Here is a 25,850-nt window from a genome sequence, read left to right as displayed (position 1 = left end):
AATCAAGCACCAAGTAGGTTATTTGAAATGATTCCAAAAAGTATTTGAACCCAGTTCTACTGTCAAACAGTATTTTGGCTTGTTCCAACTGTCATAGGTCAGTGCTTACAGGAAGTTTAAAAAAAAGGTCTGGTTGACTTGTGGTTTACATTTGTACTTCTGCTGCACGAGCGTTGCACTTTCTTATATGCTCAGGAAATGTCAGCACTTCCTATTTTACACAGCAGGTGTACAAGTAGCCTATTATAACACTCAATACGGTATTAACTAGTTGTTATGAGTATAGTCCAATCATTGTGCCATTGTTCCCTCCAATTATGACTACTGTCATTCATACTTTCATATTACCTGAACCGGTGCGCGCCGATACTGCCGTCCATCACGCCCCGTATTATTGTGTATGAGAAGCGGCTTGCATTCTCTGAAACCTCGGCTCCTTGACTCCCTTCTGGCTGTGTGGACTGTTCCCGCTTCAAAGTCAACGTCGTCTGGATCCTCGTCTACACAGTCGTCGCTGTAGCTTCTCTGGAACTCGTGGGGGTGAAGTTGGGAGCGATGTCGGCTCTCTCCGGGGCAGACACTTGCTACAGCGGAGAGGGACCGTACCAGCTCCTTCCAAGCCCGGGTACCGCTGTCACCTGACTCGCTTCCCTTTGTCCCGCTCGAGGCCGACGCTCCATCTCTGGACCGCAGGACTAGCAAGAACTGTACCGTTTCGCCGAGGTAGAGGTGACTGCGCCGGGGGAGAGTTCGGTATTTTGACGGGTCCGACAGGTCCGTGATGGGAACCGCAGGGAAATACATAAAATACTCGCATTGCGATTCCATCATTAGAACCATGGCTAGCTAGATTATGTATCCTGTTGATAGCTTGCTATACAATCACGCGAGCTAATACTATTCAAAACCAACTCGGGGGTTAATATTCTTAGTGTATGACCAGCATCGATAGTTGGCCTATTTTTACAAATATCTCTATAATAATAAACATTTAAAATCCAATTCACTGTGTCCATCATCAGTCGGTGAACCTGCGACTGACGCTTTCACTGTGCAGCATAGCAGCGCTGTGCACTCCAGTACAACTAGTCGACCACAGAGAAAAAGAGCTGCATTTTTAAACTAGGCAGGAGTATTCAACTGCTGATAATTGGAATTAATTAACAGAGGCCCAGATAGCAAGCCTTTCTCTCACCATTCAGGTAGACCCAAATAACCCCCCAATACATTTGAATTTGTTTTTCACCCTACGTCAACGTAGCTAAATAGTTAATGTATTATTAAAAACTGTGAGCTTGTTTGACAATGAAGGAAATAACACTTGATTTTGTGAGTTGAAAATCCCATTAATCCCACTGTAAAACGTAATAATGTGATCAATTTGCAACAAAGGCTAGAGAGATTTGAAATGTCTATTTAAATCTTAAATAGATATGCCACTCAAAGCCACACTAGGATCACAGACAAAAGCTTTGGTCAGGAAATATTTGCTTTTATTTCATACAATTAAAAAACAAACTATGAATGAATGCACACAGACATGCACACAGACAAATACCAAGCTTTCAAACCAAGTATAAACGACTTCAAGTAAGAAAAAAGATAGTGATACAATAAATATGTTTTGCTGAAATATTACCTTCGATGTCTGCTAAATGTATGCTCTCAAGTATGGTAGAATAGTCCCAATTTAAATGAGAATACAATTCCTATCAATCCAGTTTAAATGTTATGTTTAAAAAAAAATACATTTTAGGCTTAGAGAAGTACTTTTGTATTCCCTGGGTTTACCCTAGGAAATATTTCCTTGGTTTACCCATACAAATGTATTAAATCATAATGATATCAATTCAATCAATAATACTCAATGGTGGAGGGACAATGTATTTAAGTTTACATTTCAATGTTTCAAGACCTTATTCCACTTTCAAGAATGATGCCCATTTAATGTTTTTTTGAATGGCAGTGAGAGAAAAAAAATGAAAAAAGAGAAAAGAAGATTCCATGATTCCAGGTGAGTATGCTTCAACTCGACATGAGACAAGAACCCTTTATTTCAGTAGTGTACAGTACCATTCATTCTCAAACAGAATTAAGTCAATAATCCCACCAAGTCAATAGTGGAGAGGTCAACAGAAAAGTATTATTATCACAGTACTATAGCAATCCGCACAAGCGAGAAATATGTCTTCAGACTAGCCTGTGAGGCAGCTCAGCCTCCAAGGATGATGTTTAACCTACTCAATCCAGAGTTGGTTAAACATCAGTCTGGCAGGCAGAGCTGCCTGCCTCCAAAGCTACTTAAAAGTAGCAATCCCATCAGTTCTATTTGTAACATGTTTTGAGCAACACAATGAAACTTTCTTACAATATTGTCAGTATATAAATGTGTGCACTGCTTGTAATGTGCATTGTATGTGTGTGTTTGTGTGTGTGTGCAGTGGTGTAAAGTACTAAAGTAAAAATATTTTAAAGTACAACTTTTTTGTAAACCTTTCTATACTTTTACTTCACTTACATTCCATACATTTTCCCTGACACCCAAAAGTAATCATTACATTTTGAATGTTTAGCAGGACAGGAAAATGGTCCTATTCACACACTTATCAAGAGAACATCCCTGGTCATCTCTACTGCCTCTGATCTGGGGGACTCGCTAAACACAAATTTTTAGTTTGTAAATGATGTTTGAGTGTTGGAGTGTACCCCTGGATATCCATGAAAAAAACAGGAAATGTGGTTGGCAGGGGTTGGTAGTCCAGGGCAGAGTTCATAAGGTACAGAGCGGCAGGCTCCGGGTCGGGGGCAGGCAGAGGTCAGTAATCCAGGGCAGAGGCAAATGGTACAGAACTGCAGGCAGGCTCAGGGCAGGCAAAATGATCAAAAACCAGGAAAACTAGAAAACAGGCTCAAGGAAACAGGCGTAAGCCTGCCTGCTGTTCTGAAAAACACGCTGGTAGGCTTGACGGGACAAGACAAACTGGCAACAGGCAAACAGAGAACATAGGTATAAATGCACAGGGGATAATAGGGGAAGATGTGCGACACCTGGAGGGGGGTGGAGCCAAGCCAAAAGACAGGTGAAACAGAGCAGGGTGTGACACTTTTACCAGGTGAAGCTGGTTGAGAGAATGCCAAGAGTGTGCAAAGCTGTCATCAAGGAAAAGGGTGGCTACTTTGAAGAACCTCAAATATAAAATCTTTTTTGCTTTTTTGGTTACTACATGATTCCATATGTTATTTCATAGTTGGTGTCTTCACTATTATTCTACAATGTAGAAAATAGTAAAAACAAAGATAAACCCTTGAATGAGTAGGGGTGTGCAAACTTTTGACTGGTACTGTATATTTTAGCAATTACATTTACTTTTGTATTTATATTTAAAAACCAAATACTTTTAGACTTTTAGTCAAGTAGTATTGTATTGGGTGACTTTCACTTTTATTTTCAATTACAATTGAATACTTTTTCCACCACTGTGTGTGTGTGTAGTTGCATTCCTGCCATTCTTTTAATGCATAAATATTTCATAAACTTGTAGTAACTTGGGTCAAGTACCATAAATGTTTTGTGTTTTTGTATTAATGTGTAATAATAATTGGGATAATCAACATAATTAAATGGTGTATCAATGTGTGTATGTTTCCGTTGGCTCTTGAATGTTTTTTATAAACAAAAAATGAACAAACAGTGAATTCCAGTCAATTTTTAAAACACTATTTACCTTAAAATAAATACAATATATACAACAATATTTTTTAAAAGTAACGATAAATACAGCAAGCTATCGATTTAAAGCCCTTTTTCCGAAATGTACTGTTTTCTAAGGCAAGAAATAGCTGTTTTATTAGTGTTTGTTTGTTTGTGAAATGGTTGTTGTTCCTGGATGGTACATTTAATTGAGTTTGTAATGGATTTTGTAACATGTTGAAAATGATTACATGTTCTTGAACAATCAACATCTTCTTTTTCTGTTAAAACCTCCATCTCTTGACTCTTGATCAAGACATTCAAAAACTACAAAAAATAAACAAACATGGAGGCCGCGAAATGGGCTCTAGGTTAATACACACGCCATAACTGTAGTTCATAAGGATGTAAAACATAGAAAATGCAGATAGATAGACACAGTGAAAGAGATAGCAGTTGTTTTAACTTCCACATTCTATGCACGTTTTGAATCAAACAGTTAAAATACATTTTAAAACATATTTCAGTTATTCCCTGGGCATGAAAACAGAAAACATTTTGAAACGGACATTTGTGTTTTCATTGGACAAGTTCTGGTAGTGCCTCCTCCATTTCAAGACAATTTCTTCAGTTTTCTACTGAACATGGGCCTATTTTGTTCATACATGTTGTTAGCCATAGACACCACCGATATTGTTTAAAAGATTACGTAGAAATTTCCAGACAGTCACAGATTCTCTACAAAAATCACAGCTTGTTCTGCCAAAGACATTTGTACCTTTGTGTACACGTTTTACACTGATTATTGATTATTATATTTAATCAATATTGACATCCTGGTACTTAGAGGCATTGCTATTGCCTGGTCCCAGATCAATTTGTGCTGTACAGCCAACTCCTATGTTTGTGAGTTACGATCATAGGACTGGCTAGATAGCAGAGACAGATCTGGGCCCGTATTTATCTAGTCTCAGAGTAGGAGTGCTGATCTAGGTTCAGGTCCTCCCTGTCCACAATGATCTGATTAAGTATGATCTAAATGATAAAACACTTAGCGACGCTTGATACATATGGCCCGGGCTACCATTCATTTCCACAACAGCATATGACGTAACTTTATATGCGCTCCATGGTCACCAGACACCACTTGCGCTGCATGGCTGGCTGGACCACTGGGACCTGTGAGAGTGCCTTTCAATGAGCTTCCATGACTCACACTTAAGCTGTCAAGCATGACGGAGTACAGTGTGTGCGTGTGTACGAGCGCAAGTATCTGTGTGTTAAATGTACTCTATATGTACAGTGCCTTGCAAAAGTATTCATCCTCCTTGGTGTTTTTCCTATTTTGTTGCATTACAACCTGTAATTTAAATAGATTTTTTATTTGGATTTCATGTAATGGACACAAAATAGTATTTAATACACCTGTTCTGAATGGCCCCAAAGTCTGCAACACCACTAAGCAAGGGGCACCACCAACCAAGCGGCACCATGAAGACCAAGGAGCTCTCCAAACAGGTCAGGGACAAAGTTGTGGAGAAGTACAGATCAGGGTTTGGTTATTAAAAAATATCAGAAACTGATATGAAACTGAAAGAATATGGCACCATAACAAACCTGTCAAGAGAGGGCCACCCTCCAAAACTCACAGACCAGGCAAGGAGGGCATTAATCAGACAGGCAACAAAGAGACCAAAGATAACTCTGAATGAGCTGCAAAGCTCCACAGTGGAGATTGGAGTATCTGTCCATTGGACACCTTTAAGGCATACACTCCACGGAGCTGGGCTTTACAGAAGAGTGTCCAGAAAAAAAGCTATTGCTTAAAGAAAAGAATAAGAAAACACGTTTGGTGTTCGCCAAAAGGCATGTGGGAGACTCCCCAAACATATGGAAGAAGGTACTCTGGTCAGATGAGACTAAAATTGAGCTTTTTGACCATCAGGAAAACACTATGTCTGGTGCAAACCCAACACCTCTCATCATCCCGAGAACAGCATCCCCATCCCTGTGGGGATGTTTTTCATCGGCAGGGACTGGGAAACTGGTTAGAATTAAAGGAATAATGGATGGCACTAAATACAGGGAAATTCTTGAGGGATACTTGTTTCAGTCTTCTAGAGATTTGAGACTGGGATGGAGGTTCACCTACCAGCAGGACAATGACCCTAAACATACTGCTGAAGCAACACTCAAGTGGTTTAAGGGGAAACATTTAAATGCCTTGGAATGGCCTAGTCAATCCAATTGAGAATCTGTGAAGTGACTTAACTTGAAGGAGCTGGAACAGTTTTGCCTTGAAGAATGGGCAAAAATCCCAGTGGCTAGATGTGCCGAGCTTAAGGAGACATACCCCAAGAGACTTGCATCAGTAATTGCTGCAAAAGGTGTCTCTACAAAGTATTGACTTTGGGGTGGGTGAATAGTTATGCACGCTCAAATATTCATTTGTTTGTCTTATTTCTTGTTTGTTTCACAATAAAACATATTTTGCATCTTCAAAGTGGTCGGCATGTTGTGTAAATGAAATGATACAACCCCCCCAAAATCTATTTTTAATTACAGGTTGTAAGGCAACAAAATAGGAAAAAGGCCATATTTTTGCACGCCAATGTATGTACACACATGATGTATGTATGTATTTAGTATATGTATTCACAATTCCACTAATATCATCAAAATCAATAAATCATAGCATGTTTTTGGGCTCATTTAATTGCTTTTACCTGACAATGTATAATCCTGAAAAATAATGTTAAAAGTACCATTTATATTCCTAAAAACATACATTTAAAATTATACTGTTGCAGCTTCCTGTTGTCATGGCTTTTTGACTCATGGCCAAACTGGTTTAATCAATATGTTGAAATACATTGTGATATTTTGAAGACCAATACATAAAAGTTACTCCCTACATATGTGTCACACATGTGTTCAGATGACTGCTAAATAAGTACCTTATGAACTGCACACAGACCAACATTTACCAATCTTGTTCTCAAGATTGGAATTGATTAGCTTGTTTTACTGTACTCAATATCAAGCGCAAATTAATCGCTCACATCGATATTGTTTTGAAATCAATGGAAATGGGACAACAACCGCAGAGACATGTACTGTCTGTGCTTTTCTAACAGACAAACCTCAATGAACATGGGTATACTACATATATGTCGATAGATGGCAACTTTTCACAGCCATTTATCAACTTTATTGATAACGTTTATTTCGGTAGATGGCCATTGGCCAATAAGGAAAAGTAAACAGCACTATTTGGACTGGACAATTTCAGTGAATCACCACCTCACATTGAGGTTGGCTTTCATTTGAATGATAGCATAACCCTCAAATCCACTAATTAATGTGAGGCCACTGGTCCAGTGTCTATGCGGGTCCACACTTTTCAGTGTTAAATTAGCACACTGCTTAGTGTACAGCCTTATTTCCATATTTCCCAGAGTACCTTGCCTATAACTGTAATTGTTTGTGACAGAGACATGGTTGTTGCATTCATCCATTTAGTGAGATCCAAAGCGAAAATGTGAAGATTAAAATTGTATTATTTAACACAATACAACAAGTTTTTAATAAGGCTTTATTTTGAGGGCCTTGTTTTAGCCCAATACAGTGGCCTGAAACTCGTGGTTTTCAGGCCTGCAAGTCACATTAAGATGATGGCTTGCAAAGTGATGAGTAATTCCTATTGGAATCCAGACAGACTGGGTATATGCAACATTTTAAATTCTTATTGACCTGCAACCTGCATTGAGAATGACTGCCGGGTTGGGAAGACAAAGATATCAGAAATATGATAATAATGGACGTTGTTTTAGTTTAATACTGGTTATTAACACCAACACTGGGGTTCAATTACACCAAATAGTTTTAATTTAACACCGGAATCAACACTAGAAATGTTACACTGAAAAATCAACACTCGGGAACACTGGCCCATTTGCTGTGTAGCTCGCATTTAACACCCGCATTGAGTCAGGGAAATACTGTGTATCCAATATTACTATATCTATTGAAAGCCACACTAAAAAGGTTCAAAGTCAGACATGCTAGCTATCCATTCAACCACAGTGCTTCAGTTCAGATACAGTACATTACTGCTGTACACTTCGGTCCTCATCAAAGTACCATGTGTTAACTTAAGAGTTTTCGCTCCTAAGTCCCACCTTGGAGACATCACAGTTAAGCCTATTCTGAGACTCACTGCTCTCCAATGCTGGCTTCGTATCAGTGGAGGCTGGTGTCGCTTTAAATTGGAGGACAGGCTCATTGTAATAGCTGGAATGGAATGAATAGAACAGTATCATGTGTTTGATATTGATGCTTTCGTTGCATTCCAGCCATAATGGACTACATTTTTTACTCCGGACACAGTGTGTTCAAAGCGATGGATTCCATTCCTATTCTCAGTCAGAACATGCAACTCACATCAGGTGGGAATCATTCCTCTCCCAGTATGTGGCTATGGCTGGCTGCCTGGCTGCTGTCATATCATATATGCCGTCTGTGTTAGCGTTCAAGAAAGGTAATAGCCTAGTTATTTTTCAAAAAACTAAAACTGATAGGCTGAGTTTTTGATCGTGCAGGAGACGACAGTGAGGGGGGAAAGTATTTGATCCCCTGCTGATTTTGTATCCGTCTATAATTTCAATGGTAGGTTTATTTGAACAGTGAGAGACAGAATAACAACAAAAATATCCAGAAAAACACATGTCAAAAATGTTATAAATTGATTTGCATTTTAATGAAGGAAATAAGTATTTGACCCCCTCTCAATTAGAAAGATTTCTGGCTCCCAGGTGTCTTTTATACAGATAACAAGCTGAGATTAGGAGCACACTCTTAAAGGAGTGCTCCTAATCTCAGCTTGTTACCTGTATAAAAGACACCTGTCCACAGAATCAATCAACCAATCAGATTCCAAACTCTCCACCATGGCAAAGACCAAAGAGCTCTCCAAGGATGTCAGGGACAAGATTGTAGACCTACACAAGGCTGGAATGGGCTACAAGACCATCGCCAAGCAGCTTGGTGAGAAGGTGACAACAGTTGGTGCGATTATTCGCAAATGGAAGAAACACAAAAGAACTGTCAATCTCCCTCGGCCTGGGGCTCCATGCAAGATCTCACCTCGTGGAGTTGCAATGATCATGAGAACGGTGAGGAATCAGCCCAGAACTACATGGGAGGATCTTGTCAATGATCTCAAGGCAGCTGGGACCATAGTCACCAAGAAAACAATTGGTAACACACTACGCCGTGAAGGACTGAAATCCTGCAGCGCCCACAAGGTCCCCCTGCTCAAGAAAGCACAAATACATGCCCGTCTGAATGATTCAGAGGACAACTGGGTGAAAGTGTTGTGGTCAGATGAGACCAAAACAGAGCTCTTTGGCATCAACTCAACTCACCATGTTTGGAGGAGAAGGAATGCTGCCTATGACCCCAAGAACACCATCCCCACCGTCAAACATGGAGGTGGAAACATTATGCTTTGGGGGTGTTTTTCTGCTAAAGGGACAGGACAACTTCACCGCATCAAAGGGACGATGGACGGAGCCATGTACCGTCAAATCTTGGGTGAGAACTTCCTTCCCTCAGCCAGGGCATTGAAAATGGGTCATGGATGGATATTCCAGCATGACGATGACCCAAAACACATGGCCAAGGCAACAAATTAGTGGCTCAAGAAGAAGCACATTAAGGTCCTGGAGTGGCCTAGCCAGTCTCCAGACCTTAATTCCATAGAAAATCTGTGGAGGGAGCTGAAGGTTCGAGTTGCCAAACGTCAGCCTCGAAACCTTAATGACTTGGAGAAGATCTGCAAAGAGGAGTGGGACAAAATCCCTCCTGAGATGTGTGCAAACCTGGGGGCCAACTACAAGAAACGTCTGACCTCTGTGATTGCCAACAAGGGTTTTGCCACCAAGTACTAAGTCATGTTTTGCAGATGGGTCAAATACTTATTTCCCTCATTAAAATGCAAATAAATGTATAACATTTTTGACATGTGTTTTTCTGGATTTTGTTGTTGTTATTCTGTCTTTCACTTTTCAAATATACCTACCATTAAAATTATAGACGGATCATTTCTTTGTCAGTGGGCAAACGTACAAAATCAGCAGGGGATCAAATACTTTTTCCCCTCACTGTATGTTGAACGTAGCAGTTGGACCACCAAATCTAACTTTCTTTCTCGATCAGAGAAGCAGAATTTTTGAACGACATCTGGCCCACTTAATTGCAATGCAATTCCATTTCAAGTCCCATTAAAACACATGCACAGCAATCATAAAGTCCGTATGAACAAGAAATAGAGTCATAACCAGTCCAAAGTTCAGCCAGGAGAGAATGTACAGTAGAGGTGGGTTGGAGGGAGAATGGGTATTTATTTCCAACAAGTCTATTGAGTACTTTAGTAATAGAATACTCAACGAGTGCATGAGTAAGAGCGTCTGCTAAATGACTTAAATGTAAATGTAAATGTACACAGGCTCAGTCAGCATTCTGTCAAGGCAGTGAATTCTGGATGGAAAACTATTTTATCTTCCCTTTCCCTCCTCCTCCTCCTCGTAGCAATGTCTGGTTATTATTATTATTATTACTATGAGATAACCGACTCCTGTCCTCCCCCGTCCCCCCTCGTCCTTCCCCCACCCCCAGCTCTCCTGTCCTGAGTTGGGAAGAAGGGTCTTTCCTCAAGTAGGCTCCCCCAGCAGGGATAGCCGGGGCCTGGGCTTGGGCAGCCTGGGGAGCAGCCCTGGGGAACTGCCTGGCATCCAGCAGGTCCTTATACTGGATCTCTGGCCTGATCATCCTCAGACAGGACTGATGAGTAGCGTTTTCCAGCCCAGGCTGGAGCTCATATCCCAGGATCTTCACCAAGCCGCTCTGGAAGGGCCTGATGGTCTTGTCGCGGATGCGGCTGGCCTCCACAGGTCTCCCGCCGTCCCTCAGGCAGGCCCGGGCCAGCACATCCCGGCGGGTACGGAGAAGAGCGACCTCCTGGTCCATCCTAATTCTCCCAAAGTGATCCACCTCGTTCCAGAAGGAGCGGTTGAAGGCCTGGTAGAGGTGCCAGTCCAGGGCGTTCCACTCGCGGAGCTTTAGACGTTGGTCGTCTGTTAGAGCCAGGGCGGGGGGCTGCGCAGCAGCCACTTTACCCACCCAGGAGCTGCCTCCGCTGGGCTTCTGCTGGCGGGCGTTGAGACTGAAGGAGACGATGGCGTCCAGCGGCCAGCAGAGGGCGTGGCGCAGCAGGACCTGTATTCATAAAGTGTAGGTAAGAGAGTGCTGATCTGGGATCAGGTACACCTTGTCCATTAAATCTTATTAACTGTATCGAAAAGGCAAAACATATCCTAGGTCAGCACATTCATAAAGCTTCTCAGAGAAAGAGTGCTGATTTTGAATCAGATAATCTTATTCAGTCAGGCAAAATGTATCCTAGATCAACAATCCTAGGCTGAAACTCTTGATACATATGGCCCCAGGACCTGTATTCATAAAGCATAGGAAAAAGAGTGCTGATCTAGGAACAGGTCCACCTTGTCCTGTGAATGTAATATTATCTGCTGTTATCTAAAAGGAAAAACTGAACCCAGGGCCTGTATTTATAAAGGGTCTCAGAGCAAGAGCTAGGGTTATAGATGTGTCACTGCAACCTTAAAGGTCCTAAATTATGTCACCATTGCCCTTGATTCTAAGCAATGTTGTGCTGCTATTTTTATTGACTTGGCCAAAGCTTTTGATACGGTAGGCCATTCCATTCTTGTCGGCCGGCTAAGGAGTATTGGTGTCTTTTGAGTGGTCTTTGTACTGGTTTGCTAACTACCTCTCTCAAAGAGTGCAGCGTATAAAGTCAGAACATCTGCTGTCTCAGCCACTGCCTTTCACCAAGGGAATAACCCAAGGCCCGATCCTAGGCCCCACGCTCTTCTCAATTTACATCAACATAGCTCAGCCAGTAGGAAGCTCACTTATCCATTTATATGCAGATGATACAGTCTTATACTCAGCTAGCCCTTCTCCGTATCTTATGTTAAACGCTCTTACAACAAAGCTTTCTTAGTGTCCAACAAGCTTTCTCTGCCTTTAACCTTGTTCTGAACACCGCCAAAACAAAGGTCATGTGGTTTGGTAAGAAGAATGCCCCTCTCCCCACAGGTGTGATTACTACCTCTGGGGGTTTAGAGATTGAGGTAGTCACCTCATACAAGTACTTGGGAGTATGGCTAGATGGTACACTGTCCTTCTCTCAGCACATATCAAAACTTCAGGCTAAGGTTAAATCTAGACTTGGTTTCCTCTATCGTAATCGCTCCTCTTTCACCCCAGCTGCCAAATTAACACTGTTTCAGATGATCATCCTACCCATGTTAGATTACGGAGACATAATTTATAGGTCGGCAGGTAAGGGTGCTCTCGAGCGGCTAGATGTTCTTTACCATTAGGCCATCAGATTTGCCACCAATGCACCTGGAACGAGCTGCAAAAACCACTCAAACAGGACAGTTTTATCTCGTCATTCAAAGAGTCAATCATGCACACTCTTCGAGACAGTTGTGGCTGCTTCGCATCATGTATTGTTGTCTCTACCTTCTTGCCCTTTGTGCTGTTGTCTGTGCCCAATAATGTGTGTACCATGTTTTGTGCTGCTACCATGTTGTGCTGCTGCCATGTGGTGTTGCTACCATGCTGTGTTAGCATGGCAGCAACACATGCTATGTTGTTGTCTTTAGGTCTCTCTTTATGTAGTGTTATGGTGTCTCTCTTGTAGTGATGTGTGATTTGTCCTATATTATATTTTTTGAATCCCAGCCCCAGTCCCCGCAGGAGGCCTTTTGCATTTTGGTAGACCATCATTGTAAATAAGAATTTGTTCTTAACTGACTTGCCTAGTTAAATCAAGGTTAAATAAAATAATTAGAAAGAGTGCTGATCTGGGATAAGGGCCACCTATGGATAAAAGCTAAAATAGTCTGCAAAATGGCATATATTACTATATATTATAATAGTATATGTACCATGGATTGGTCAAAGTGCTCAGAGACCAGGATGAGTTTGAAGGCGCGTCGGACGGCCGCCTCGCCTCTTCGGGCCAGTGTGGTCGAGAAGTTGGCGTTGTGGTCCAGGCCGAAGTCGAACCAGAGCAGGTTGCGGGCGTAGTGGTTGTTACGGAGACGGGGGTCGTAGTATTTCCTGGGGTTGTCGGCGAAGTCTCCCAGGCCTGTCAGATTAGATTAAGGTTCAAATTAGATTAGAGATTACATTACAATTAGATTAAGAAAACTTTGACCTCAATGAGGCAATTCATTTTGCAGCATACAACCTCAATGTAGATAAAAAAAACGGATTCCCCAGACACAGATTAAGCCTACTCCTGAATTAAAAATGCATGCTCAATGGAGAATCTCCAATGAAAGTGCTTTTGAGTACTGGACTAGGCTTAACCTGTGCCCAAAAAGTAACAGAATAGCAGACACACATGAGCATTAAGCAGTGGAATAGAATGGCTACATTATGTACCTTTGGCCTTCTTGAAGGCGGGGGCGACAGCTTTGTAATAGGCATAGGACGACTCGGCCAGCGCTACAGGGTCGCGCATGATAGAGAAGTAAAAGGTGTCCACTGGCATCACCTTCTCTACCTGGAGGACCACAGAAGAAGAGGTCAGAGGGCCAAAGGTCATGGGGAAAGAAAACAAGTGATGGAGGCCATAGTCAAACTGTTTGAATGACTTGAAATGACCCAGTACACCGTATAATTAAAAACATTGAAAGCTGTTTGATTGGATGTAAAAAAATGTAATAATGAACTAAAGAATGGATATAAAAATATGAAGTTAGGTGACGCACACTCTTCTCTTCATTGCAGTATAATGCCTTTACTTCATCGGGGACAGCGTGGCACTTTATCTAATGTTTTAGAAGGCCTTTATTACAACCTCTCACCTGCGGTTATTTGAAAATGAAATAATCTCCAAAATATCGCTATTTTTAAAACAAGCCATAGAAAATTGGTGGCAATTTCAGTTTAATCCACCAGGAAAGACAGAACACATATTACAACAATATGGTTAAACTCAAATATACTAAATTATAAGATAAACATTATTTTGGGAATAAAAAAACAAACAAAAGTATCATCCTTGTGAATTATATCAAAAATAGGACTGGTGGAGTTATGTCACACATGCAGCTAACAAAAATATATGGAAATGTCTGCTCTACCCAAAATTACAACCAACTAATTGCAGCATTACTGCAAAAGTGGAAAAGGCAAGTGGAAGGGGGGAAAAGTAAGGAACTTGTCTGTCAGCCCTGCATTAAAGACTAAAATTGTTTAAATGAAAGTGTGATAAAAACAGTATACCAGTGTCATTTAAGGACCCCAAAAAATGACAGCTGTGCCATACAGATTGCAAAATTGTTGTGAAGAGATTGTCGATGTACCGCTTCCATGGCACATGGTTTATGAACTGATACAAAATTTTCAATTTAAATTACGATACAACATTTTTACAACCAATGTTATATATATGGGGGATACAACCATCCCAGCTCTGCAAATTATGCTGCAAAGAAATTTGTTTTGGTACTGTCCATATATATGCATCTTTATTTTTGGTCACTGCCAGTTGAGGACTTGTGAGGCATCTGTTTCTCAAACTAAACACTCTAATGTACTTGTCCTCTTGCTCAGTTGTGGACCTCCGACTCCTCTTGCTCAGTTGAGGACCTCCCACTCCTCTTTCTATTCTGGTTAGAGCCAGTTTGCACTGTTCTGTGAAGGGAGTAGTACACAGCATTGTACGAAATCTTCAGTTTCTTGGCAATTATTTAATTATATTAATTTCTCGCATGGAATAGCCATGACTTCTCAGAAGAAGAATAGACTGACGAGTTCCAGAAGAAAGTTCTTTATTTTTGGCCATTTTGAGCCTGCAATCGAACGCACAAATGCTGATGCTCCAGATACTCAACTAGTCTAAAAAGGCCAGTTTTATTGCTTCTTTAATCAGAACAACAGATTTGAGCTGTGCTAACATAATTGCAAAAGGTTTTCTAATGATGAATTTGCCTTTTAAAATGATAAACTTGGATTAGCTAACACAACGTGCCATTGGAACACAGGAGTGATGGTTGCTGATAATGGGCCTCTGTACGCCTATGTAGATATGCTATAAAAAATCTGCCGTTTCCAGCTACAATAGTAATTTACCACATTAACAATGTCTACACTGTATTTCTAATCAATTTCATGTTATTTTAATGGACAAAAATGTGCATTTCTTTCAAAAACAGGGACATTTCCAAGTGACCCCAAACCTTTGAACGGTAGTGTATATGGGGGATTGGAAATGATGCAGCCAATTACAGTGATAGATGCCACAATGTATCTGCAATATTAAAGCAGATCTAGCCCCTAAAGAAAATAAAGAAAATATTTTAGAAGGACTAGTAGGAGTGTGTGTGTGTGTGTGTGTGTGTGTGTGTGTGTGTGTGTGTGTGTGTGTGTGTGTGTGTGTGTGTGTGTGTGTGTGTGTGTGTGTGTGTGTGTGTGTGTGTGTGTGCAATGAGTCTAATGTTTGTGAAGTTGAAACCCAGTCTTTGATGTTTTCTAACAAGTATCACACACACACACACACACACACACACACACACACACACACACACACACACACACACACACACACACACACACACACACACACACACACACACACACACACACACACACACACACACACACACAGTGATGATTCTAAGATACACTATATATACAAAAGTACACCCCTTCAAATTAGTGGATTCAACTATTTCAGGCACACCCGTTGCTGACAGGTGTATAAAATCGAGCACACAGTCATGCAATCTCCAAGGACAAACATTGGCAGTAGAATGGCCTTACTGATGAGTTCAGTGACTTTAAACGCGGTGCCGTCATAGGATGCCACCTTTCCAACAAGTCAGTTCGTCAAATTTTGCCCTGCCAATTCTGCCCTGCTAGAGCTGCTCCGGTCAACTGTAAGTGCTGTTATTGTGAAGTGGAAACGTCTAGGAGCAACAACGACTCAGCCACAAAGTGGTAGGCCACACAAGCTCACAGAAGGGGTCCGCCGTCAAAATCATCTTCCTCGGTTGCAACACTCACTACCGAGTTTCACCATCTGGCAATCCGACAGACGAATCTGGGTTTGGCAGATACCAGGAGAACGTAAAGTTTGTTGGAGGGGGGAAAATGGTCCGAGGCTGTTTTTCATGGTTCGGTCTAGGCCCCATAGTTCTAATGAAGGGAAATCTTAATGCTACAACATACAATGACTTTCTAGATATTTCTATGCTTCCAATTTTGTGGCAACAGTTTAGGGAAGGCCCTTTCTGTTTCAGCATGAAAATGCCCCAGTGCACAAAGCTAGGTCCATATAGAAATTGTTTGTCGAGATTGGTGTGGAAGAACTTGACTCGCCTGCACAGAGCCCTGACCTCAACCCCATTGAACACCTTAGGGATGAATTGGAATGCCAACTGCGAGCCAGGCCTAATCGCCCAACATCAGTACCCAACCTCACAAATGCACTACTGCTCTTGTGGCAAAATGGAAGTCCTTTCCAACATCTAGTGGAAAGCCTTCCCAGAAGAGTAGAGGTTGTTATAGCAGCAAAGGGGGGACCAACTATATATTAATGCCCATGATTTTCAAATGAGATGTACGACGAGCAGGTGTCCACATACTTTTGGTAGCTAAATTGCTCCATCCTGTTGAAACGTACCCATACAACTGTCACTGTCCTTTTCTTTGCCAACAACAGAAGCAGTTAACAAATCACAAGGGAACCTGCCAAACTTACAAAATATATAATCAGCTCCATGAAAATAATAATCTGTGTTAAACTAACACACCAAAAAATAATATTCTGTTTGTATTCGTTTTTTTCTCCCTTTTGTCCTATGATTTTGTTTATTTCCTCAATAAATAATATGCCAACGTGTAAATATAGAATTTTAAAAAATGTCCTCACATACACATGAATATAGGAAAAATTACAATACAACTGACCTTGTGTCTTTCCCTGTTAATGGGTTTGTTTGTTAGGTTTTTTTTTTGCTGTTCAAAAACCTCAACAAATACACATTGGAAGAAAATAAAGAAATACACAATTAATAATCTAAAGCACCTACCTCTGGTTTGTTGAAGCGCATGTGGTTTCCCATAATGCTGAACTCGGCCACGTGGGGCCCTCTATAACCTTTGACCCTGTGTGCGTTGAAGGGGAGGGGGTAGCCAAACTGGTACCCCAGAGGCAGGGCGAAGAACAGATCCCTCTCCTAGAAGAACAAGACTATAGATTTGAAGCTGCTTTCAAAGAGCCAAACAAAATCGTACCATATAACATCTAAATAAGTTTACTGGAGGAAAGCCAAACGGAAGATGAAGTAGTCTACCTCTCCGTATCGGTAAAGCATGTTGAGAACAGTGCTGCTGGCTGTCTTGTGGGTCTTCAGGAACATGACGTGGCTGTGGGGCCGACAGGAGCCCAGAGGCGGGCCCTGGCCGTCGGATGAGAACAGCGACCGCGACCTGTCCTGCTGGAGGCTACATGAGGGGAGGGGGAAAAAATGATAATTTCAAAATATTTTTATGCAGTTCCACATGTGCACTGAGAATAATAAATGTAAATGTATGCAAATTGGCCCATAACTCCGCCTATCCAACAACATAGGCATATGACTATACATTCTTTAAGCAGGGTTCATACAGACATTGATAAGTCAAATTCAAGGACTGTTTCAAGAACTTAATTGTAATTTTCAAGGACCTCAATGCTATACAATCGTATAATTTACAGCTGAAGTCAGAAGTTTACATACACCTTAGTCAAATACATTTAAACTCCGTTTTTCACAATTCCTGACATTTAATCCAAGTAAAAATTCCCTGTCTTAGGTCAGTTAGAATCACCACTTTATTTTAAGAATACGCTCAATTAGTATTTGGAAGCATTGCCTTTGAATTGTTTAACTTGGGTCAAATGTTTCGGGTAGCCTTGCACAAGCTTCCAACAACAAGTTGGGTGAATTATGGCCCATTCCCCTTGACAGAGCTGGTGTAACTGAGTCAGGTTTGTAGGTCTCCTTGCTCGCACAAGCTTGTTCAGTTATGCCCACAAATATTCAATAGGATTGAGGTCAGGGCTTTGTGATGGCCACTCCAATACTTTGACTTTGTTGTCCTTAAGCCATTTTGCCACAACTTTGGAAGTATGCTTGGGGTCATTGTCCATTTGGAAGACCCATTTGCGACCAAGCTTTAACTTCCTGACTGATGTCTTGAGATGTTGTTCAATTTTTCCACATTATTTTCCTCCCTCATGGAGGAAAATTATTTTGTGAAGTGCACCAGTCCCTCCTGCAGCAAAGCACCCCCGCAACATGATAATGCCACCCCTGTGCTTCACGGTTGGGATGGTGTTCTTCGGCTTGCTAGCCTCCCCCTTTTTCCTCCAAACATAACGATGGTCATTATGTCTAAACAGAGGACATTTCTCCAAACAGTATGATCTTTGTCCCCATCTTTACCCCCTTTTTTTTACCCCCCCTTTGTCTCCCCAATTTCTTGGTATCAAATAGTTAGTAGGTATATATGATATATTATATATGATATAAATCAACTCGTACATTTTATGGAATATAGCTATGATCCCCCTTCCATCTTAATGTAATGACATGAAATAAATTGGCAGATCATTATCAATGACTTATCAACAGCTGTAACAAGTTGTCCAGTGTAGGAAATCCTCACTGGTACCCTAGTTTATAGACCCATATAAATACTGTAGTTATTTACTGGATACACCTCTATCCAAACAGTTGGGTCACTCTAGAAGACAACACGGACCGGGTCACTCTAAAAGACAACACGGACCAGGTCACTTATAGCATGCTTTTTTCTAAATACAGTTACATAAAAAAAATTAGCATGGGGCTGCGTGATAATCCACCGCATTTGCCTATTTCAGCCTTCGCATCTATGATGGAAGGTGGCCGAGCTACAGCAGTTTTTGTCAGACCATGAGACATCCAAAGAAATCTGTCTTCTCACGAAAACGCTTGTAGTGTCCAAAACGGTTTGACCTACAAACTTTATGTACAGATGAGACTCTCACGAACATGATGGGGTTCTCCGTTTTGCTCTACAACCCCCATAATGCTCAGTTAAGGCTACCAAGCTTGCTAGGACAGAACAGATACAACTTCAAATGGCACTGAGGTGTGAAGTGAGAGGTGTCAAAGCCTTTGAGCCCAACAATGGCAGGAGAGTCTCACAGCCTACCCACCCAAATCCAGAGGCCTTTGAAGCCCCCTCCCACTGTTCAGATACCATCCGCTGGCATTTTCTACATAGCTTATCCCATGTGGATGGGACACTGCTGCTTGGATTCCACCTGGTGATCTGTTCACTGTCTGCCCTGGCCTGTCTGGTATAGGTACCCCCGCCACACTTCCCCGCTCTCTCCCGAGCTTTCGCTCAACTCCAGCACACACGCACTGTTGGGGCGAGTGACTGAACTTACAATGGGCTAGCCCCAAGTCGTTATATTTTTTTCTTGTGCTTTATGCTATTTGCCTCATGACTCCTACATGCTGATGACTATGCACCTGCTTGTTTACCCAACCGTGGGACAGACTGTTTGTTCCCACACTTGGGACTCTGGCTCTCTATAGGTTATGCGGACTCTTGGCCTCCCATCCTATTCTTACCACCTCTCGCCGGCTTTATATTCATATTACCTGATGAGATGGCTGTACAATATGATCTTGTTGCCATCTAATGCACATTCAAATGTCATAACTCAACACTGCAAAGCTATCCCTGTCCTCTGCCGTGCCTTGATTGTATTACTGCTGATGATATCTGGAAATGTGCATATACACCCTGGCCCATCTACTGTTGCTAGCCCCAATTCTGACTTGTGCTCTGATATCTGCTTCACTGATTTCTGCTCTCGTAAAAGCCTGGGTTTTCTGCACGTTAACACTACCTAAAATGGATCAATTGTGATTATGGGAGAGTGTTTTGAACACTAATGTTAACCTTTCTAGTTCTAACCTTTTTCAGCAAGACAGATCTGCCGAAGTTGGTGGAGTGGCAATCTTTACCAAGGAACACCTTCAGTGCTCGGTTGTCTCCACCAAGTCTGTCCCCAAACAATTTGATTTGCTGGTTTCAAGCATTAAACTTTCAAATAGCTCTTTGTTGACTGTTGCTGGTGGTTATCGTCCTCCATCAGCACCGGCCTGTAACCTACCTGCCCTAAGCTCTCTCCTGGCCCCTTACACTACTTCTGAATTTTTCCTGCTAGGTGACCTAAACTGGGACATACTTAAACCACCTGACCAAGTCCTAAAGCAATGGGACTCCTTAAATCTTTCTCAGATTACTACCAACCCCACAAGGTATCACTCCAAACAACCAGAAAAGGCTACTCTCCTTGACGTATTTTCTGTAATGACATTAGTGATGACTGTTTTACAGTCTTCGTAATGGCTGCTAAGTGAAAGGACCTGTCCGGATGTCATAGATGCTTGCTAAGACACTTTAATGAGCCACCCTTCCTTCATGACCTGGTCTCTGTAAATTGGAATAGATTCAGCTTGATCCCCTCTGTCGAAGACGCTTGGACCTTATTTTTTCATATTTTCAGTGGTATTGTTAACAAACATGCCACCATAAAGAGAATTAGAATTAAAAACAGGTTACTGCACCTCAAGAATTCCATTTGGCGAAAGGCTCGGCACACGCATACTCAGGCTGACTGGCTCGTGTTCAGTCAAATGAGAAATAAGTGCACTCAGGCTATCCAGGAGGCCAAAGTTAGTTACTTTAAGGAGCAGGTCTCTCTCTGTGGGTCTAAGCCCAAGAAGTTCTGTAAAACGGTTAAAGACCTGGAGAATAAACCCTCCTCCTCACATCTGCCCATGTCCCTTAATGTTGATGATGTGGTTGTTACTGACATGGAGCACATGGCTGAGCTCTTTAATCACCACTTCAATAAGTCAGGATTCCTATTTGACTCAGCCATGCCTCCTTGCCCGTCCAACATTTCCTCATCTCCCACCCCTTCTAATGCAACTACCCCGATGCTCCTCCCTCTTCATCCCCTACACCACTACAAAGTTTCTCCCTGCAGGCGGTCACTGAGTCTGAGGTGCTAAAGGAGCTTGTTAAACTTGACCCCCCCAAAAAACATCTGGGTCAGATGGATTAGACCCTTTCTTCTTTAGTGTTTCTGCCCCTACCATCACCAAGCCTATCTCTGAACTTTTTAACCTGTCTCTACTCTCTGGGGAGGTTCCAATTGCTTGGAAGGCAGCCACGGTGTGTTTTTTATTTAAAGGGGGAGATAAAGCTGATCGTAACTGTTATAGGCCAATTTCTATTTTGCCCTGGTTATCAAAAGTGTTGGAAAAACTTGTCAATAACCAACTGACTGGCTTTCTTGATGTCTGTAGTAATTCTTCTGGTATGCAATCTGGTTTGCGCTCAGGTTATGTATGTGTCCCTGCAACCTTAAAGGTCCTCAATCATGTCACCATTGCCCTTGATTCTAAGCAATGTTGTGCTGCTATTTTTATTGACTTGACCAAAGCTTTTGATACGGTAGACCATTCCATTCTTGTGGGCCGGCTAAGGAGTATTGGTGTCTCTGAGGGGTCTTTGGTCTGGTTTGTAAACTACCTCTCGCAAAGAGTGCAGTGTATAAGGTCAGAACATCTGCTGTCTCAGCCACTGCCTGTCACCTAGGGAGTACCCCAAGGCTCAATCCTAGGCCCCACACTCTTCTCAATTTACATCAACAACATAGCTCAGCCAGTAGGAAGCTCACTTATCCATTTATATGCAGATGATACAGTCTTATACTCAGCTAGCCCTTCTCCGTATTTTATGTTAAACGCTCTACAACAAAGCTTTCTTAGTGTCCAACAAGCTTTCTCTGCCTTTAACCTTGTTCTGAACACCACCAAAACAAAGGTCATGTGGTTTGGTAAGAAGAATGCCCCTCTCCCCACATGTGTGATTACTACCTCCGGGGGTTTAGAGATTGAGGTAGTCACTGCATAGAAGTACTTGGGAGTATGGCACTGTCCTTCTCTCAGCACATATCAAAGCTGCAGGCTAAGGTTAAATATAGACTTGGTTTCCTCTATCGTAATCGCTCCTCTTTCACCCCAGCTGCCAAACTAACCCTGATTCAGATGACCATCCTACCCATTCTAGATTATGGAGACGTAATTTATAGATCGGTAGGTAAGGGTGTTCTCGAGCGGCTAGATGCTCTTTACCATTCAGCCATCAGATTTGCCACCAATCCTCCTTATAGGACCCATCACTGCACTCTATACTCCTCTGTAATCTGGTCATCTCTGTTTTTCTGTCGCAAGATCCACTGGTTGATGCTTATTTATAAAACCCTCTTAGGCCTCACTCCCCCCTACCTGAGACACATACTGCAGCCCTCATCCTCCACATACAACACCCGTTCTGACAGTCACATTCTGTTAAAGGTCCCCAAACACACACATCCCTGAGTTGCTCCTCTTTTCAGTACGCTGCAGCTAGCGACTGGAACGAGCTGCAACAAACACTCAAACTGGACAGTTTTATCTCCATCTCTTCATTCAGAGACTCGATCATGGACACTCTTGCTGACAGTTGTGACTGCTTCGCGTGATGTATTGTTGTCTCTACCTCTTGCCCTTTGTGCTGTTGTCTGTGCCCAATAAGGTTTGTACCATGTTTTGGGCTGCTACCATGTTATGCTGCTGCCATGTTGTGTTGCTACCATGTTGTTGTCATGTTGTGTTGTCATGCGTTGCTGCCATGCTATGTTGTTGTCTTAGGTCTCTCTTTATGTAGTGTAGTGGTGTCTCTCGTCGTTTTATTTTATTTTACATTTTTAATCCCAGGCCCCCGTCCCCGCAGGAGGCCTTTTGTGTTTTGGTAGGTCGTCATTGTAAATAAAAATATGTGTTCTTAACTGACTTGCCTGGTTAAATAAAGGTTCAATAAAATAAAATAAATATTAAAAAGTGTCATGGGACTTGCCTGAAAGTAACCCATACAAATTAATCGAAGTATGGGGGTAGTTTTGTGCCAACCAAAATAAGGGGTAAATATGTGGGAAAAAATTACTTAAATATTTCTTGAATGTCCTGGATATTGACCAGACACTTCAAAACCTTATACCTTATTATTTATTTTTTTGACTGTCTTTTTTGCCATTTATGAATGTGTTATTCAATGCGTTTCCAATGGATATAGTAGTTAAGGACAAATTCAATATTTCATTAAATATTTTTTAAATATATATGTTTTATAGTTAAAGGGGTCCTAAAAATTAAACATCATATAGCTAAATGATCGATTGGTATGATCATCTTAAAACAATTCCATATGTTAGCTTAGTAGAACCCCCCCAACAGCTTAGACTTTTAGAGGTTATTAATGAACCAAGACGTAACATACAGGACAAGATAAGTCTCTATAAAGTAGGTGCTACTACAATGTATTTTTCTTCTTAATTGTTTTGCTGATGAAAGCAATATGGAAAAAAAAGAGAATGGTGCAAATAGCAAAAGGTGCAGGTGAAAGTTGACTGAACACAACATATTGCTGTATTGGTTGTTCCTATACTGGTTAAACACTTGTCATGGACTGGGATAGGGAAGTTGATTCTATTCTCTATTGAAGAACAATAGAATAGAAAAAGACGTTGTTTTTACAAAGAGCTGCAGAGTAGCTATAGCCTGATCCCACAACTGTTTGCGCTTTCTTGCCAACTCCAACGCTCATTGTCAAACAGGAGTTTGCAAAGACAGCAGGAACTGATCTGGGACCATGCTAGGGTGGAGGACCTCTGACCTTTTGTTGAAGATGACCCCCAGCAACTGTCCTGCGAAGGCGATGGCCACGAACACCAGCAGGGCCTTCCAGAGCCACATGGGCCCCACCCGATAGCGCCCCAGCCCTAGCCGCATCCTCCTGTGGAGAGGGAGAGAATTATAAATATTATTGTTATTTATTTAATGGTCCAGAGCCACATGTGCCCCAGCCGCATACTCTTTGTGTGTGTGTGAGAGAGACAGAGAGAGAGAATTGCATGGGTCACCAAGCAAATATGATATAACACACCAAACTAATATACGGGTTAGGTTCAGAGACACGTAGGCCCCAGCCGCATCCTCCTAGAGTGGGGCGGGAGAGGAAGGAGAAGGGGAGAGGGTATAAAGAGCAAGGGAGGAGAGATAGAGGGGAGTGGAAGTGGGACAGAGAAATAAGGAGAGAGGGAGGAAGGGAAATAGAGGGAGGCAGAAAGATGGTTATGACTTGAGTGTTGTGATGACCAGTGAGAAGCACCAGTATCAGCGAGAAACATTCTCCGAGTATGACGTCAGCGAACACAGTATGTAAACAGAACAAGGAATAATTGACCTAAACAATAAGTCTATAGAGGGTAGAGGAATTTCATGACTTCACGTGTGTGTGCACACAATTTACTTACACTCTTCATTGATGTGTTTGTTTACTTTCCTCTACTTGGCAGGGGTACAGTTCCTGAAAATAGTGGAAGTAGGCCTATAGAGTACGTCTAAATAGGGGTATCTGGTTCAATGCAGTATCATATGTCATCATAGGAGGAATTGGTTTTAGCGGTACTGTAACGATATCCCTGTGCTGTGCAAACCTGTCAATGACTCTTTCAGCCACAACAGTAACAGGCATTGTACTGCTAGATAGCTTGCTACAGTTCTAGCCTACTGTCCCACTGTAATGTTTGTGTCACAGTAATAACCTCTTCTGCTGTGTGCTATAATGCATTGATTTATTGTTATAATAAAATGATGAGAAAGAGGAAGATAGTGGGTGGAAATATACTTCAATGTTCCCAGATGTTCAATCAAGCACAAAGGTTTTTCGGGCTGAGCGGAGGCGAAGCTGAAAGCAATAACCACAGACAAGAACAGCACACTGCTGATTGAAAATTAATCTTTCTAGCTACACCACAGAATCGTAACAGACAGAGCGAAATCACGCATTTCAGTTTGTCACTCAAGTGAGCATGGTGATGAGGAGTCACCTGCTTGCAAGCAAGCAAGCCAAGCAAATGCTTAACATAAGTTACATTGTGAAACGCCCCGCTACAAATTATATAAACTGAATTCTCATCGCACGAACGCGGGGGCCTTAGTTTGGTGGGATTCTCCTTTCAGTAGACCGACCGTAATAAAACAACCACCGCTGTCTGTCTGCATCAATCTCAGCTTCGGTTTCAATGAGAAATTCAGAGCCTTGTATCTATCAACCTCCCTTGTCCGATTCCGCTGCTGTCTCGGATTGCAATGCAAGCCCCGTCCCGGTCTCGACTGAACACAAAATCGGTGTTCTTACCTCGCTCTCCGTTTGAAAGCCATGATAGAACCGGGCCGGTTGCGGTTTCCGTGGCGTGTCGCAGCGATTGGCGGCAGCAGGAGCCACCGTGCATCTCGAAGGCACGAGCCCTGGCCGTGCCTTTACCGAAAACACACCGATCAAATCAAGCCATCGCTATAGATTAACGAGTATTATATTGTCTTCTGTATAAAATCCCGGAGGTTTTGCTTTACGATTTTAGGCTACCGTAGGTTGCTACGTGACGCCCTCACAGTGCTGTTTTGTCAAGCTGCATTCCCTTTTATTATTGCGCCTTTCCCCTCCTGGCTAACGGCTCCTTCAGGGCTCTGGGATAAAATAGGTTTGGACGGAGAGAAAGGGGTTGGCTTTGTGAGCGTAAATGTTTATGTGCAGGGGGTATGAGAGGCAGGGGAGACACACACAAACATACACAGACACAGCACACACAAACACGAATGCTGCGACCAAAAAAGTCACATTTGCGACCGTTTGACTTGACAGTGCAACACACATTTTTAATTGGTTGCCAGGGTTCCAGTGAAAGAAATGTACATGGTCAAGTTTTTTTTTATCATCATGATTTATTCAAAACAGTAATGTGCAATTGACCCAAACTTTCTGAAGAAGCAACAACAAGGGAATGTCCCTCTGTCAGGGTCCGACATACAGGGGATGTTTTGGAAACCCG

At 42.1% G+C, this 25,850-nt stretch overlaps 2 protein-coding genes across 4 annotated transcripts in view; both read right to left on the bottom strand.

Moving 5' to 3' along the window:
• trappc14 (trafficking protein particle complex subunit 14) overlaps window positions 1–10,338 on the bottom strand; it is a 35,459-nt gene extending 25,121 nt beyond the window's left edge. For all 3 annotated transcript variants that reach the window (XR_008062832.1, XR_008062833.1, XM_035783907.2), the window contains exon 1: window positions 349–10,338. Coding sequence is in view for 1 of the 3 variants with exons in the window: in XM_035783907.2 (XP_035639800.1) it covers window positions 349–840 (492 nt within the window). In the remaining 2 variants the exon portion in view is untranslated. The remainder of the gene's footprint in view (window positions 1–348) is intronic.
• Window positions 10,244–25,502, bottom strand: LOC118392755 (galactose-3-O-sulfotransferase 2). Its single transcript, XM_035784778.1, has 7 exons — window positions 25,160–25,502; window positions 23,633–23,752; window positions 17,155–17,305; window positions 16,891–17,037; window positions 13,235–13,355; window positions 12,733–12,935; window positions 10,244–10,969 (listed from the first exon to the last, which is right to left on the bottom strand). Exons 1-7 carry the CDS (start codon window positions 25,180–25,182, stop codon window positions 10,244–10,246), a joined length of 1,491 nt encoding a protein of 496 aa, XP_035640671.1. The 5' UTR covers window positions 25,183–25,502.
• Between the last annotated feature and the right edge of the window lie 348 nt (window positions 25,503–25,850).

The sequence above is a fragment of the Oncorhynchus keta genome, chromosome 13, assembly GCF_023373465.1.
Source record: "Oncorhynchus keta strain PuntledgeMale-10-30-2019 chromosome 13, Oket_V2, whole genome shotgun sequence".
Classification (NCBI taxonomy): Eukaryota; Metazoa; Chordata; class Actinopteri; order Salmoniformes; family Salmonidae; genus Oncorhynchus; species Oncorhynchus keta.
The sequence above is the reverse complement of the archived record's forward strand: the minus strand, read 5'-3'. Positions and strand labels throughout refer to the sequence as shown.